A 17,182-nucleotide genomic window follows, 5' to 3' on the forward strand; every position below is an offset into this window, starting at 1 on the left:
TTTTAGTAACATCAAACCAAATAATTGAGTTGATTTGGCCATGATATTTTGGCAATTGTACTCCCATTAATTCTTAGCAAGCTGTGGCTAAAGTTAGCTTAAAGTTTATAGTGGCTGTTTAATGAAATCCGAACCATGGATTACAGTCTCCTGCCTCATAGACTTCTTTCGAGGTGAAGAATCATCTAATATTATTTGTAAAATACTGAACATGCTATGTGCTGCCTGTTTGTGGTTGCTACTGTAAAGTATGAAGTAAGAGTTTGAAATTGATGTACACTGTATTTTTATTTTTTTGACACCATCCTGCTTTTGCTCATCCTTTACTACAATGGGAACATCAAGCACAGTGTGATCTACATTGCACTGTATCCTCCACCCAATCAGAATGCAGATGCCCAGGCAGATCTGACCAATTACAATGTTTCACTGATACAATTTTATATTACAGACCACTGAGACCAGCCATTAAAGGCTGCTGCTTATTATCACAACTCTAACCAATCACTGAATGATTACCAACATTGTTCACTGTCAGCTCTTTTAGTCTTTAATGTTCCACTCTAGATTTGTAGGGGGATGGAAACTTGTCACACTACAAGATTGGATCATTGATCTGGCTATGGTGAGTACAGTACTTTAAAAAAACGACAACTTCTAAGGCTTAATGAATGATTCCTAAACACTTTATAAAGGCCTATTTAGATGCTCCAGAAATCATTCAGCTGTTAGGTAACTTTTCTTGTAAATGATTTGTGAAGCATCTGTATAGGTCTTATATCCTGATTCTGGGGGCCCACAGTGGCTTTGCAGGCTTTTGTTCCAGCCCAACACACCTGATTCACCCAATTATCAAGCCCTTAGTTCATTCAGGTGTGTTAGTACTGGTCTGCCCTCAGTTCTTACCTAGTAGGGGTTAAATCTTGATGTTTGTGATCTTGGTCCTGTTTCTACCCCATCAGAGCGCCTGTACCTTCATCAGTGCCAGCAGTAAGTTTGCCTCCGCCCAGTGCCTGTATCAGTCCAAGGACTCATCCGGGGTCAGTGCCCTCGCCTGGAGCATATCCTTCTACACCTGCCTGGGTGAGTATCACGCCAAGGGAGAGGGGTAGAGGGGCTGTGGTCCATGGATTGGTGGAAGGAAATGGTAGAAATTCTCAATACTTACACCTTTCCACTGCTTTTAAATCCACTAGGGGGGAGTGAACAGGTGTACATTTCAGGATGAAGGGTAGCGAATCTGACCACAGGTCTGGTACTATAATAGTGCGCCTCTTCCATTGGTCCTTTGGTATCTGGGGTCTGAATGCTTAAAGCGGAGATCCACATAAGGTGAAACAGCGACACTGGTCGCCCCAGGAACATTTGTTATTGTTTTTTAAACGGGGCAGAGGAGCATCCTGCATCGTGGAAGAATAAAATAAAATAATAGAACAGCATAGTATGTACCGTCGCACGTACAATGATGTGCAATGATGTCAGAGGGAAAGAAACGGTGTTCGTTGTTTTAAGTAATGCTTTGTAATATATCGCAAACGGACGTGGCTGTTTCACCGCTACGGATTCCAGCTTTAAAGGGATAGTTCACCCTTTCGTAATTTAATACAGTAATGGAGGTATCACTAGCTAGGTTTCCATCCAATTTGTGAAAGATTTTCATACAAATATTCTAGAATCTGCATAAATAAAATATGCGCATTTTCTCACCAGTGGTGCGTATCCACCAAATTGCGGAAACAAATCAGTGCATGATGACATAGTGCACATACAGTTGAAGTCAGAAGTTTACATACACCTTAGCCAAATACATTTAAACTCAGTTTTTCACAATTCCTGACATTTAATCCAAGTAGAAATGCCCGGTCATAGGTCAGTTAGGATCACCACTTTATTTTAAGAATGTGAAATGTCAGAATAATAGTAGAGAGAATGATTTATTTAAGCTTTTATTTCTTTCATCACATTCCCAGTGGGTCAGAAGTTTACATACACTCAATTAGTATTTGGTAGCATTGCTTTAAATTGTTTAACTTGGGTCAAATGTTTCGGGTAGCCTTCCACAAGCTTCCCACAATAAGTTGGGTGAATTTTGGCCCATTCCTCCTGACAGGTTTGTAGGCCTCCTTGCTCGCACACACTTTTTCAGTTCTGCCCACAAATGTTTTATAGGATTGAGGTAAGGGCTTTGTGATGGCCACTCCAATACCTTAAGTTTGTTGTCCTTAAGCCATTTTAACTTTGGAAGTATGCTTGGGGTCATTGTCCATTTAACTTCCTGACTGATGTCTTGAGATGTTGCTTCAATATATCCACATAATTTTCCTTCCTCATGATGCCATCTATTTCGTGAAGTGCACCAGTCCCTCCTGCAGCAAAGCACCCCCACAGCATGATGCTGCCACCCCCGTGCTTCACAGTTGGGATGGTGTTCTTCGGCATGCAAGCCACCCCCTTTTCCCTCCAAATATAACAATGGTCATTATGGCCAAACAGTTCTATTTTTGTTTCATCAGACCAGAGGACATTTCTCCAAAAAGTACGATCTTTGTCCCCATGTGCAGTTTCAAACCGTAGTCTGGGTTTTTTATGGCGGTTTTGGATCAGTGGCTTTTTCCTTGCTGAGCGGTCTTTCAGGTCATGTCGATATAGGACTCGTTTTACTGTGGATATAGATACTTTTGTACCTGTTTCCTCCAGCATCTTCACAAGGTCCTTTGCTGCTGTGCTGGGATTGATTTGCACTTTTCGCACCAAAGTATGTTCATCTCTAGGAGACAGAACGCGTCTCCTTCCTGAGCGATATGACGGCTGCGTGGTCCCATGTTGTTTATACTTGCGTACTATTGTTTGTACAGATGAACGTAGTACCTTCAGGTGTTTGGAAATTGCTCCCAAGGATGAAACAGACTTGTGGAGGTCTACAATGTTTTTCCTGAGGTCTTGGCTGATTTATTTTGATTTTCTCATGATGTCAAGCAAAGAGGCACTGAGTTTGAAGGTAAGCCTTGAAATACATCCACAGGTACACCTCCAATTGACTCAAATTATGTCAATTAGCCTATCAGAAGCATTTTCTGGAATTTTCCAAGCTGTTTAAAGGCACAGTCAACCTAGTGTATGTAAACTTCTGACCCACTGGAATTGTGATACAGTGAATTATAAGTGAAATATCTGTCTGTAAACAATTGTTGGAAAAATTACTTGTGTCATGCACAAAGTAGATGTCCTAACCGACTTGCCAAAACTATAGTTTGTTAACAAGAAATTTGTGGAGTGGTTGAAAAACGAGTTTTAATGACTCCAACCTAAGTGTATGTAAACTTCCGACTTCAACTGTAACTCTACCGATAATTTTGTCACAAAAACTGTTGTGTTAAATAGTAAATGTGCCTACTCTGGTCTTGGCACGTGCGCTCTAGCCAACAGCTCGCAGATACAGTGCGGGTAGGCTGTGCGAGTAGGCTAGTCTACATGATGAGATTGGCAGTCAATCATCGATGATCATGTCACCAGAATAAGACCCTATTGGAAAGGCGCATCAAGATCACCATGCACTTTCACCACCATGTGAAGTTTATCAAAACGTATTCCATCTGTAGCCTAATAAACTGCATGCTTTCCCGAGTCGTAGTGGGAGGAGCACACACCATATCATCCAAGTTTACTTCAATATGGTTATTATATCAATATTTGTGCATAAATGCGTTTCCCTCGCCATTTCTCGCATAATTAATTTTACTGACACAAAAAGATCCCTCCATGTTGAACGAACAAATTATCTGTCAGCATTTATAAAATGATACTGAAACTTCCTGTTTCCATCACAGCTGTCGTGATTTTTTAAAATACGGTATGACTTTACACGCATAAAAACTGTGGATGGAAACGTGATTACTGACTGTTTGGAAGGTTTGTTTTTACACTCAAATCCTATGTTTCAGCGAGGATGTTCACTACAATCATGACAACGACAGACATACAAGGTCAGTATCTACTGCCTGCCTTGTAGAAACATAGCAATCATAATGTGTTCTTAGTTCATAAAGATGTGCTAGACTAGTAACTAGAGAGCTCATCTCATACCTTTGTTCAAGCATGCTTTGGACCAAGTGCATCCTCTATCCAACTCTATGTTTTTTGTCTGATCAATGCAATAGACATAGAACATAAGTTTCTGCGGTTATAAACATTAGGAAATGAGCTCATACTGTGATCAGTTTGTAACGCTTGGTTCTTTAATTCCTTCAGTTCTTACCCGGTTTGCTGTCTTGTCATCGCTCAATGGATTTGTGCTGTCCATGATATTCCACTACAGAAGAGGTGTCAAAAAGGTGGAATGAGCTTTGGAGAAGAGAGTCTGTCAGTCACCTGGGTCATGTTCTTCAGGCACCAAATAGAAGAAAACGGTCTGAAACAAGGAGGGACTATCTGTACTTGTCCAATAAGAAACACTCATTTGAATTTGCAAAATGTTTTTAAATGTTTTCTTTTGTGTGCCCTGATGAATACGTCCCTGACTTGTGAAACCACTAACAATAAATGATATATTTTGGTCCCAGAACAACCAATAGAAAAAAAGTGTCTTAAACACGCAATAAATAAATATTCTCTGTTGATGTCTTATAGAGTACAGTATATTTCTTTTCAACAAGCTATGTAGTAGACGGCAGTCATACAGTACAATACAGTACATAAATATGAAATATATTGATACAGTTCTGTCTGAGGGTCACCATAGTTTACGGAAGCATGTGAACTGAGGAGCGAGAAGCTCTTGGGTGAAGTTTCTCCTAGGTACAGATCTAGGATCAGCTTTCCCTCCCACAATCCTTCCCTTAACCATTATTGGGGGAAATGCTAAACTGATCCAGGATCAGCATCTGGGGGCAACTTCACTCTATATGATTGGGGCGACTGCTAAATAATATTCCCATATTGTACATCATGGTTCACCTTATTCTGTCATAAAGACAAACACTTTAGCCTGGACCCAGATCTGTTTGTGCTGTCATGCCCCTATGGTCGTTGTTGTTGGCAAGACAGCACAAACAGACCTGGGACCAGGCTACAACACACTTACTGATTTGAATGAAATAATGCACTCATCTGAATATCAGTTGTGGACTGAACTCAGATTTCAATCTTGACAATAATTGTTTTTCTTTATATATAGCCCATCTTGAAACATTACAGGGAAATATACTGTATATATCATATGTGCAGTGAAAACTTTAGTTTTCGTAAAAATAGTCACATCTTTATGTGGCAATACACTGACGGAACAATTCTTCCTATATACACACACACTCTCACTAACATACGTAATACAACACCATCTAATAACATCGTTTCTGAGGATCACCCAGGCATGTAAAGACCATAGAATTAGAATGAATAGAATGGATGCCCACATTCAGGTCTATTAAGCCATAATGGTTAGAATGGCAGCCATTCATTCTATTTCTATGTTAAAGACCGGTAGATATACACTGAGTGTACAAAACATTAGGAACACCTGATCTTTCCATGACATAGACTATCCAGGTGAAATCTATGATCCCTTATTGATGTCACCTGTTAAATCCACTTCAATCAGTTTAAATGAAGGGGAGGAGACAGGTTAAAGAAGGATTTCTAAGCCTTGAGACAATTGAGACATGGATTGTGTATGTGTGCTATTCAGAAGGTGAATGGGAAAGGTGAATGGGAAAGACAAAATATTGAAGTGCCTTTGAACGGGGTATGGTAGTAGGTGCTAGGCGCACTGGTTTGAGTGTGTCAAGAACTGCAACGCTGCTGGGTTTTTCACGCTCAACAGTTTCCCCGACATCCAGCCAACGGCAGGCCAGTGGTCGAAAACTGGTCATTGATGAAAGAGGACAAAAGAGGCTGACACGAATTGTGCAGAGCAACAGACGGGCTACAGTTAGTCAACTGACAGTCCAGTACAACATTGGTGCCCAAAGACCCATAAAAGAATGTACAACTCGTCGTACCTTGACACAAATGGCAACAGACGACCTTACAGAGTTCCACTTCTTTCAGCAAAAAAAAAAAGAATCTGCGGTTGCAGTGGGTTTAGGAACGAAAACACTGGACACTGGAGAATTGGAAAAACATTGCCTAGTCTGATGAATCCCGCTTCCTGCGGTTTCACGCTGATGGGAGGACTAGGGTATGGAGAATACCAGAAGAGTACATGGGGTGTGTTTTCATGGCACACATTGGGCCCCTTGATAAAAGTGGAGAAACGTTTGAATGCCACAGGATATCTGAACACCATTGCCAATCAGGTGCATCCCTTCATAGCAGCAGTGTATCCATCTGTGAATTGATTTTTTCAGCAGGATAATGCCCCATGCCACAAGGCTAGGATTGTCCCACTAGAGATCCTGGTTCGAGTCCAGGCTCTGTCGCAGCCGGCCGCGACCGGGAGACCCATGGGGCGGCGCACAATTGGCCCAGCGTCGTCCAGGTTAGGGGAGGGTTTGGCCGGCAGGGATGTTCTTGTCCCATCGCGCACTAGCGACTCCTGTGGCGGGCCGGGCGCAGTGCACGCTGACACGGTCGCCAGGTGTACGGCGTTTCCTCCGACACATTGGTGCGGCTGGCTTCCGGGTTAAGCGGGCATTGTGTCAAGAAGCAGTGGCTAGGACTGTCCAGGAATGGTTCCATGGACATGACAGTGAATTCAGCTTAATGCAGTGGCCTGCCCAGTCACCAGATCTCAATCCAACTGAGTATCTGTGGGATGAGATGGAACGAGCTATTCGGAGTAGAGATCTACTACCAGCTACAACTGTGGGACGCATTGGAGTCAACATGGGCCAGCATCCCTGTGAAACGCTTTCGACACCTTGTAGAGTCCATGCCTCAACGAATTGAGGCTGTTCTGAGGGCAAAAGGGGGTGCGACTCAATAATAGGAAGGTGTTCTTAATGTTTTGTACACTCAGTGTATGTCTATGTATTTCATCATGACATAAATCATGTATAAAATAAGGCAGTTTTAGAGCGACCTGCAAAGTATTACATTTTCTCGATCCATGAAGTCACGAAATTATAGAAATTTGCTATGACATGAATACTGTATAAAGTCACAGATCTGTATACTATACTGCATAAGGCAAAAGGTGAAACCATTTGGTTTACTGAGACAGATGTGAGTCAGACCGCAGTGCTAACATAAATACAACATTTACCTAACCTTACCCTCTTCCCCTAAAAGATGTGTAAATACTTGGCATTTTGTAGTCTTTGGTTGTGTTCCAAATGGCACCCCATTCCCTATATAGTGCACTACTTTTGACCAGAGCCATAGGGAATAGAGTGCAATTTGAGAACAAGGCAGGTAGATGCGTCTTCCACTGTGTGTCCAGGCTCCCGTCAAAGTCCACATGATGTGAGAGGATACACCACACCATTGTATTATAGAGGTAAGCTGTGAAGAGAGAGGAGAAAAATAAGCAAAAATGAATCATGGCGTTTTGCTAGATTAAGTCGGTTTATTCACATAATTGTGCGTGCGCACAAACAAGAACAGCCCAGATGATACCAGTATCGCGAAACCGTGGCAAGGACACAAAACACGAAGCGGATTTCACTTCTTTAGGAAAACAGCCCTAATGTTCCAAGCTATAGCACACAATATTTGACATAAAGTAGGTTTTTAAAGAACCAAATCGTTCGGTTTGCTTCGTGTTTTCATTGCGATACTGGTATCGTCCCGGCCCTAAAGAACAGACGCACGCGCACGTGCACACACCACACACACACACCAAACAGCTAACAAAAATCAACACCAGAAACAGGCAGCACACAGCAACTCAAAGATTAACACACATTAACACTGACTTTGGTGGGATCGTCCGCAGATGTCATCATCATATAGTGAATGTCAAACTCAAAGTGTGTGATGGAAATTATTACGTTTGTGCTTTCCTCATAACCCATTTCTGTGTTCATGCAAGTGTGACGACCCTCCCACTCTGTCTGCCGAATTCTCTCTTTGTTCTTGTTTTCTTTAATAGGATGTCGGTGGGCGGAGCCCTGAGGGTCGTCAGAGAAATGGGACCTACCTGGGCTCGGGTGTGTCCCAGGGATAAATACACCTTTCCCCCATTCATTGGGGAGGCTCTCTCCATGCAGACACACTGTTGGATTTTGGTTGTGGCATTTTTGTTGTTTGGCTAACTGGTATGAGTATTTTGTTTGGGAGAAAACGTGGAGTTAGTGTTCGATAAACTCTTTAGGTGCTTTCTTTGCATCTTTTGGTACAGCTTGTTTTGAGTTGTGATGTTTAGTAGGCCCAGTGTTGGTTGCCTTTTGTTTGTTAAACTAGCCACTGCGGTGGATAGTTGTGTACTGCGTTGGAGAGAGTACATTGGTTAGTTTCCAGGCCGGAAACTCTTGCTCTACTCGCTGTTGGGATATTGGTCCGAGGTGGTGAGTACTATCGGCTGTGTACCTCAGTGGGAGATTTGTGTAGGGTAGTGCTATTTGCTACCCGGAGCTATAGCCTTTCTTTTCCTCTGTTAGGCTTAGCGACGTGTTCCACTTTGGAATACATTGGGCATGGTTATTTTGTTTGTTATTTTTGTGTGGTGTCCGGGGATGGAGCAGTTGTCTCGGGGGCACATCCGTGGCTTGGGTGGAATCCGCCAGCGTGCTGTTTTTTCCCCCATGCCAGCGTGCTACAGTGTGTAATTACCCACCACGAATCCCCACGAAGACTAGGGTTGAGTTATTGTAGGATTTGGGGAAGCTCCTTATATATCTCAACTCTCTCCTGTGGTGTCCAGTGTGATTGGCGCTTCTCATGTTGTGGTCTGGTGTGCTCAGCAGAAGGGAAGAGCGAGATTCTTTTTAGTAGTTATTTGTGACTATGGCATCTAATGTAGACGAGTTCATTCGCATTCCATCAGAGGAACTGTTAGAATGATGTACTAAAGAACAGCTGTTGAAGATTGCTCAACACTACCGGGGTGAAATTAGTGATAAACATCAATATTCTGTTAAGTTGTGTGACGTCACGAGAGGCTACACAGCTTTCAGCGGGATTGCTCAAGTAGTGCAAGGAGACCAGGTTCAACCAAAACAAGGATTTTATTAAAGGTCTTGGGAAACTAACGAAAGTATAACACAATTCTGTACTCTGGTGGCTCTTTCAGGGTTAACAGTTCAGGGATGTCTCTTCCACATCCAAAATCATAACTCTCCCTCGCTCAAATAACTTTTCCCCAGTCTTACTGTATTCCCGTTGCAGCTAGTGGCCAACCCAGCAAAACGTCCTTCCAAATGTCCCACACGTATTTCCACAGGTGCATATATCCAAAGGTGAGTATTTTTCAAAGGTAAGTATCTCCAAATCCTTATATTCCTCATGGAAGTGGACGTGCAGCACTCTTGTCCTCCAGAGAGCCCAGCCTGGAGACTGTCTCTTCCCTTCCCAAACCTTCAGCTCATCAGCTCATTTGTTTCAGCTGCGTAGGAAGATTGGCCATAGAGGGGGTGGAGTTCCCGACCATACCAGCAGATGGAGCCATAGCTGTCTGGGTTTGCAGCCACCTCAGGGGGATGTAACGTCCCTCCAGGACACAGCCTCTCGTGACATCACACATCCCCCCTCCTCGGGACCGACGTCCTCGTCGGGGTAAAGGCAGCGAAGAAGGCATCACGCCGGGAGAGGGCGTCCGCATTGCCGTGGTGCTTGCCAGACTGCTCTCCCTTCAACTCCTCCAACTCTAGGACCAGGGACTCAGCCTCCTGTTGTCTCTCCTTGAGTTTCTTACTGAACGCATCAGCCTTGGTTTTAGCAGAGTTTAGCTTCTGTTGAGCAGCTTTCAGTTCCTTCTCTCTCTCTGCCTCCGCATTCTTCATCTTGTTCTCCAACACCTTGTACTTCTCCTCTGCCTTCTTCTGGACCTCCTTACTACTGCGCAGGGTCTCCTCACACTCCTCGATGGTCCTGCGCAGCCTCTCCAGCTCCTCCTGTTGCTTAGGGAAGGAGCTCTGTTGGAGTTTAGCCTGGAGGATATCTAACTCTTCTGTCTTCATGTCTAACTGTTGCTTTAACAAACGATACCTCTCAGCGGTCCCCTTCAGACCAGACAGTTCTTTGTCCAGATTCTGTAGCTCCGTCTCTGTGTCGGTCTGGGCACCTGCCATCCCTATCAGAGCCCGGGCGGGAGTGAGTAATTCGGAGGATTGCACCGGAGCCTTCCCAGGATGAGTCTTGCCTCTCCGTTTCCGAGGTACTCGGGTTATCCTCTCCTGAGACTCTCTCCAGAGTGGGTAAAAGGCTGGGCAGTCTCGTCCAATTAGGACAGGGACGGGGAGGGAATCAACCACCCCGCCGTCGTGTGTATGGTTCCCCGTGTGCTGGTCATTGTAAGTTCAGTAATGGGGTATTCTCTGGTGTCCCCATGGACACAGGAAACTGGGAGGACTTTCCCCGGGGTCAGACACGTTGGGCCCACCAAATCCTTACGCACCAGGGTGGCCCAGCTACCAGAATCCAGTAAGGCCTCCACATCATGGTGATTCACAGTTACCGGGCAGGTGGGGGGTCGATCTGGGCCGCCATCTACGACTCCCAAGAGCGAGGCAAAACGGTGTGTGGGTGCTGAGCTGGAGGACTCCGCAGTGGGCATAGGTTCATCGGCTGGTTTCCCACACTGCCAGGAGATATGTCCCATCTCCCCACACCGGTAACACTGTCGAGTTTCCCCCTCCTGGTGTACTCTTCTTGGACCCGCCTGGTTTCTGGCTCCCCCTGGAGCCGGGATAAGTCCTGACGTGGCTGGGTTCGAGACCTTGGGGTCCTTTGGACGGGTTCTTCCCATTTGTGGTGGGGCCGCACTCCTGGGGGTCTTTTTCGGGGAAGCATTCAGCATCTCCGCTGTGGCCTGGTACTTTTCCACAGCTTCCACGGTCAGATCAGCCGTGGTCAAGGCCTGTTGACTGATGAACCGTTTTGCCTCATAAGGCAGGGCGCGTAGGTAACGATCCACCACAACGGCCTCCACCACCGCCGCTGCTGTATTCCTCTGCGGATCCAGCCATTTCCTTGCGATTCGGACAAGTTCATGCATCTGCGCCCGAGGAGGTTGGTCTGGTTGGAAGGTCCAGCTGTGAAAGCGCTGGGCCATACCAAACTTTGTGAGTCCATATCTGCTGAGGATCTCAGCCTTCAGGGCATCATAGTCAGTAACCTGGTCAGGGCCCAGGTCCCGGACAGCATTCAGCGCTTCCCCGGTTAGAAAGGGGGCTAACAGACCAACCCACTGTTGCTTGGGCCAGGCTTCCCTAGTGGCCGTGGCCTCAGATGCATGCAGGTATGCCTCAATGTCATCGGTAGCTCCCATCTTAGATATAAAGTCACTTGCCTTTATTGGGCGGGTATTTTGGACCACCCTCTGTCTCTGCAACTGCAATTCCTCTGCCTTCAGAAGGTTGGCTTTCTTTTGCTCCTCCAAGAGAGCCACGTTTGCTTGCATCTGGGCTTGCTGGCCAGCAACAAGGGCTTTCAATATGTCCTCCATTTCAGTCGGCGGGGAGCCTACGGCCAACTTGGAAAACTGGGTGATCAAACCTTCGGTATCCTCCTCTGACATGCACTATTAACGCTTGAGCTGCCCGTATTCTCCACCATCTGTGACGTCACGAGAGGCTACACAGCTTTCAGCGGGATTGCTCAAGTAGTGCAAGGAGACCAGGTTCAACCAAAACAAGGATTTTATTAAAGGTCTTGGGAAACTAACGAAAGTATAACACAATTCTGTACTCTGGTGGCTCTTTCAGGGTTAACAGTTCAGGGATGTCTCTTCCACATCCAAAATCATAACTCTCCCTCGCTCAAATAACTTTTCCCCAGTCTTACTGTATTCCCCGTTGCAGCTAGTGGCCAACCCAGCAAAACGTCCTTCCAAATGTCCCACACGTATTTCCACAGGTGCATATATCCAAAGGTGAGTATTTTTCAAAGGTAAGTATCTCCAAATCCTTATATTCCTCATGGAAGTGGACGTGCAGCACTCTTGTCCTCCAGAGAGCCCAGCCTGGAGACTGTCTCTTCCCTTCCCAAACCTTCAGCTCATCAGCTCATTTGTTTCAGCTGCGTAGGAAGATTGGCCATAGAGGGGTGGAGTTCCCGACCATACCAGCAGATGGAGCCATAGCTGTCTGGGTTTGCAGCCACCTCAGGGGGATGTAACGTCCCTCCAGGACACAGCCTCTCGTGACATCACAGTTGATATTGAAGGCTAATATGATGGAGAGTGGTATACTGGAAGTTACCACTGGGGCAGCCTCTGGCGAGGACTCGCCACCTCCCCTGCTGTCTCCCCGATTTTGTTACAATGGCCGCTCCGTCTGTTAGCCCTAGTAGTGTTTCTTTTGACCAGCAGAAAGAACTGCTTCTGTTACAGTTAGAGCATGATCGTGTTAAGTATGAAAAGGAATTGGAATTTAAACAGGATTTGGAGCGTGCTACAATCAAGCTCCAACAAGAGCGGTTATATTTGGTTAGGGAAGGAAAGCTCTCGGGGGAGAGTTTGCTCTGGGAAGGTGACCCTAATTTACCTAGGGGTCGCTCCTCTCTCGGTCGTGCCCCGGACACATTTGATATTGTTGGAAATTTACGGCTGTTGCCAAAATTTAATGAAAAGGACCCTGAGACGTTCCTTTCGTTGTTTGAGCGTGTTGCTGGCGCTAGGAGTTGGCCTGACTCTGATCGCACTTTAATGTTGCAGTGTGTGTTGACTGGTAAAGCGCAGGAAGCATATTCGGTGGGCAGAGCCGGGAGGGTCATCAGAGAAATGGGACACACCTGGGCTCGGGTGTGTCCCAGGGATAAATACACCTTTCCCCCATTCATTGGGGAGGCTCTCTCCATGCAGACACACTGTTGGATTTTGATTGTGGCATTTTTGTGGCTGTATTGTTTGTTTGCTTTGGCACCTTTCAACACTCCTCATTATCCCATCAATACACGCATCCACTCACACTACTGATTACTGACTACACACACCATTGTTAATTGTATATAGTTTGCTTTAGTTAATAAATATATTTTGTTATTCCTTATCTCCACATTGTCTCCCTATTTGTTACGAGCCGGCTCGTGACACAAGTGACTGATTGAACGAATCCTCACTATCAGTATCTACAATTTGGCAGTACGCCTAGAACCTTGTTTTTAGAAAGGGATCTCAGTTTCAAGGTCTCAGCTTAGAGAGAAGAAGCATCGTGAGGTATTGGTCTGTCACATGTTATGAACCAGTATTGGTCGGTCACATGAATGAAGCAAATCGTTAATGATGAATTAAATCATGCAAATATAACTTGTCTGTATATAAGAGAACTAACGGGATTGCCCCGGAAGGAGCTCCTGATCGACATGTGTACTTGGTGTATTGAGTTGGTTGGAACCTCTCCAGCGTGCTGATAATAAACAATGATTCATTTAAGATTGACTTCGAGAGTCCCTGTGTAGAATTTCCACGACAATTTGGCGTCAATGAACAGGTTGATTGATTCTGCCTGCAGAGCTTTAAAGTGGGGGTCTACGAGGAAAACCGGTGGCGCATTTTATGAAGCGTGAGGGAAATTCCCATCTGACCAAAAGATGACGAGACCCTTACTGTGAGCTGCCCAGGAGGAGACACATCATCCGTGAACAATTGAAGGACACAGTGACTAAATATCAGTAAATCAATTTGCATAGAAATTGAAGAAAAAATTTTACCAACAAAAATTAAACAAAAATGGAGGAGGGTACCACTAGTCCTAAGTCAAGTAATAGCACAAAGTGAATGTGAATGTGAGTTACTGAGTGAATGTGTGAAAGTGTGTGTGTTATTCTATATGTATGCGGCAAGACTATAGAGTCTATAGAGACCATAGCATTTATGACTATATAAACTATTGATACTATGTATGCTGAGGGACTATAGATGCTGTAGGGACTATAGATGCTATAGGGACCATAGATACTATGGATGCAATAGGGACTGTGATGCTATAGGGACTATGGATGGTCTCTAGCGCGCTGATAATAAACAATTATTCATTTAAGATTGACTTTGAGTGTCCCTGTGTAGAATTTCCACGACAAGTGACTGCCATAAGAAAGGGAAACACTCTAAACAACAAAACCATTAATGGCAATCAATTCTGTATGCCCCTATTGAAATCAAACAAACCATGCATAATATGCCATTAAGTAGACACTTTTTTCCCCCAAAGTGTGTTACAGTACAGTGAATGCATAAATGTTTTGTCTATGTCAGGGTTTCACAAACTGGGTCTGGGTCCTGGCCCCCCGGGTGCACATTTTATTTTTTGCCCTAGCACTACACAGCTGAATCAAATAATCAAAGCTTGATAGTGAGTTGGTTATTTGAATCAGCTGTGTAGTGCTAGGGCAAAATCCCAAACCTGCACCCAGGTGGGGCCCCACCACTTTATTTTAAGAATGTGAAATTTCAGAATAATAGTAGAGAGAATGATTTATTTCAGCTTTTATTTCTTTCATCACATTCCCAGTGGGTCAGAAGTTTACATACACTCAATTCGTATTTGGTAGCATTGCCTTTAAATTGTTTAACTTGGGTCAAACGTTTGGGTAGCCTTCCACAAGCTTCCCACAATAAGTTGGGTGAATTTTGGCCCATTCCTCCTGACAGAGCTGGTGTAACTGAGGCAGGTTTGTAGGCCTCCTTGCTTGCACACGCTTTTTCAGTTCTGCCCACACATTTTTTATAGGATTGAGGTCAGGGCTTTGTGATGGCCACTCCAATACCTTGACTTTGTTGTGCTTAAGCCATTTTGCCACAACTTTGGAAGTATGCTTGGGGTCATTGTCCATTTGGAAGACCCATTTGCGACCAAGCTTTAACTTCCTGACTGATGTCTTGAGATGTTGCTTCAATATATCCACATAATTTTCCTTCCTCATGATGCCATCTATTTTGTGAAGTGCACCAGTCCCTCCTGCAGCAAAACACCCCCACAGCATGATGCTGCCACCCCGGTGCTTCACGGTTGGGATGGTGTTCTTCGGCTTGCAAGCCACCCCATTTTTCCTCCAAACATAACGATGTTCATTATGGCCAAACAGTTTCTATCAGACCAAAGGACATTTCTCCAAAAAGTATGATCTTTGTCCCCATGTGCAGTTGCAAACCGTAGTCTGGCTTTTTTATGGCGGTTTTGGAGCAGTGGCTTCTTCCTTGCTGAGCAGCCTTTCAGGTTATGTCGATATAGGACTCGTTTTACTGTGGATATAGATACTTTGTATGTGTTTCCTCCAGCATCTTCACAAGGTCCTTTGTTGTTGTTCTGGGATTGATTTGCACTTTTCGCCCCAAAGTATGTTCATCTCCAGGAGACAGAACGTATCTCCTTCCTGAGCGGTATGACGGCTGCGTGGTCCTATGGTGTTTATTCTTGCGTACAATTGTTTGTACAGATGAACGTGGTACCTTCAGGCGTTTGGAAATTGCTCCCAAGGATGAACCAGACTTGTGGAGGTCTACCATTTTCTTTCTGAGGTCTTGGCTGATTTCTTTTGATTTTCCCATGATGTCAAGCAAAGAGGCACTGAGTTTGAAGGTAAGCCTTGAAATACATCCGCAGGTACACCTCCAATTGACTCAAATGATGTCAATTAGCCTATCAAAAGCTTCTAAAGCCATGACATCATTTTCTGGAATTTTCCAAGCTGTTTAAAGGCACAGTCAACTTAGTGTATGTAAACTTCTGACCCGCTGGAATTTTGATACAGTGAATTATAAGTGAAATAATCTGTCTGTAAACAATTGTTGGAAAAATGACTTGTGCATGCACAAAGTAGATGTCGTAACCGACTTGCCAAAACTATAGTTTGTTAACAAGAAATTTGTGGAGTTGTTGAAAAACGACTTTTAATGACTCCAACCTAAGTGTATGTAAACTTCCGACTTCAACTGTATATCATCATTATCGACACCCTCCAATGACCAACTCCTTCAGGCTTTCAAGGTCAACAAGCAATCTGAAACAGTTGAGGGAGTCGCCCAGGTGTCAACCTACAGCCCGGAAGGAACTTGTAATAGTGTTACAAGGACTGTGCAGTCAATGCAGCATCCAACAGGTGGCAGCATTGAGGCATCCTGTTTTAGTCAGATTACAGTAACCGCACGGAAGAATGGACTAAAGAAATCCTTTATCCCCCCAGTTACAATCCTAAATAAAACTGATGAACTGACATGTAAATGCTCAGTGTGTAATGTGCATGTTTTATGTCTGATTCTATCCTTTTAAATGCAAGCAAGAGCGCCAAAGACAATTTTCCATTCTGTGTAAATGGACAATATATTTTTCTAAAGGTGCTTGTGCACCAATTCTCGACCTTTCTGTCCTAACTGTACACCTTCATCGATTTAAAAGAAAAGACTGGTGTAAGAAATATGGTGAATTCCCTAGTCCAGTCTATTCAGATGCCAATCCAATGCTTTTAAATGTGTGAATTGGAGTGCACATCTAGGGAGAAAGTTAGAGAATTGGGACGTAGTAGGGTCAGTCCTGTAGAGTTATTTGAGATACATGCCATGAGGTAGAGGGTGGAGGAGTAGTTGAGAGAGGGAGTGGGTTAAATGGAGACGACATAGCAGGCAGTGCAGCAGACAGACAGTCACACACTGGGGTCTGCTACTTACAGTCTAGCAAAGGTGAGTGGTCAAAGGTGAGGAGTCAAGAGTCAGTGGAGGATGATGCTGAGCACGGGGCCAGTGCTAAGGGAAGCGGCCAGCGGAAGAGAGCGAGTTAGGTGCTAGCGGAGCATGTGAGTGAATACGTTTTCCAGCATTCATAGTCATTGCTGAGTTGAACAACGATGGGCCACACACACGTCTCAGATGACACTGACTTGACTTTGTTTATTCGAGCAGGTATTGCAAGGCTTGACATTAATGCTTGTCCTCTTGTCCAGGACAAGTTTAAAAAAAGAGTTGGACAAGAACAATATATATTTAAATTGTGCGAAATGTACAAGTAAATAAAACATTTAAAAATAACAATATCAAACAGTTACTCCAATCAGAATTGGATCTGAGAGGTCAACATTGGAATAATGTTCAAATAAATGTTTCATGAACATAAATAAAAAAGCCTACAAAGTGTAGGTGATATGCATATTGGCT

General features: G+C 44.4%; 2 protein-coding genes across 3 annotated transcripts in view; one reads left to right on the top strand and one right to left on the bottom strand.

Moving 5' to 3' along the window:
- Positions 1 to 294: 294 nt before the first annotated feature.
- Positions 295 to 5,249, top strand: LOC123483389 (solute carrier family 66 member 3-like; the record flags this gene model as incomplete). The annotated part of the gene is made up of 5 exons (XM_045213354.1): positions 295 to 368; positions 568 to 625; positions 963 to 1,083; positions 3,942 to 3,983; positions 4,249 to 5,249. Coding segments are annotated over 5 exons (387 nt in total), but the record flags the coding sequence as incomplete, so codon positions are not given.
- Positions 5,250 to 6,888: 1,639 nt separating this feature from the next.
- The window catches only part of LOC121549116 (rho-associated protein kinase 2-like), an 85,736-nt gene continuing 75,442 nt past the window's right edge, over positions 6,889 to 17,182 (bottom strand). For both annotated transcript variants that reach the window (XM_045213352.1, XM_045213353.1), the window contains exon 32: positions 6,889 to 7,440. In XM_045213352.1, coding sequence (XP_045069287.1) covers positions 7,428 to 7,440 — 13 coding nt within the window. In that variant the 3' untranslated portion in view covers positions 6,889 to 7,427. The remainder of the gene's footprint in view (positions 7,441 to 17,182) is intronic.

The sequence above is a fragment of the Coregonus clupeaformis genome, unplaced genomic scaffold (genome assembly GCF_020615455.1).
Source record: "Coregonus clupeaformis isolate EN_2021a unplaced genomic scaffold, ASM2061545v1 scaf0104, whole genome shotgun sequence".
Taxonomy (NCBI): domain Eukaryota; kingdom Metazoa; phylum Chordata; class Actinopteri; order Salmoniformes; family Salmonidae; genus Coregonus; species Coregonus clupeaformis.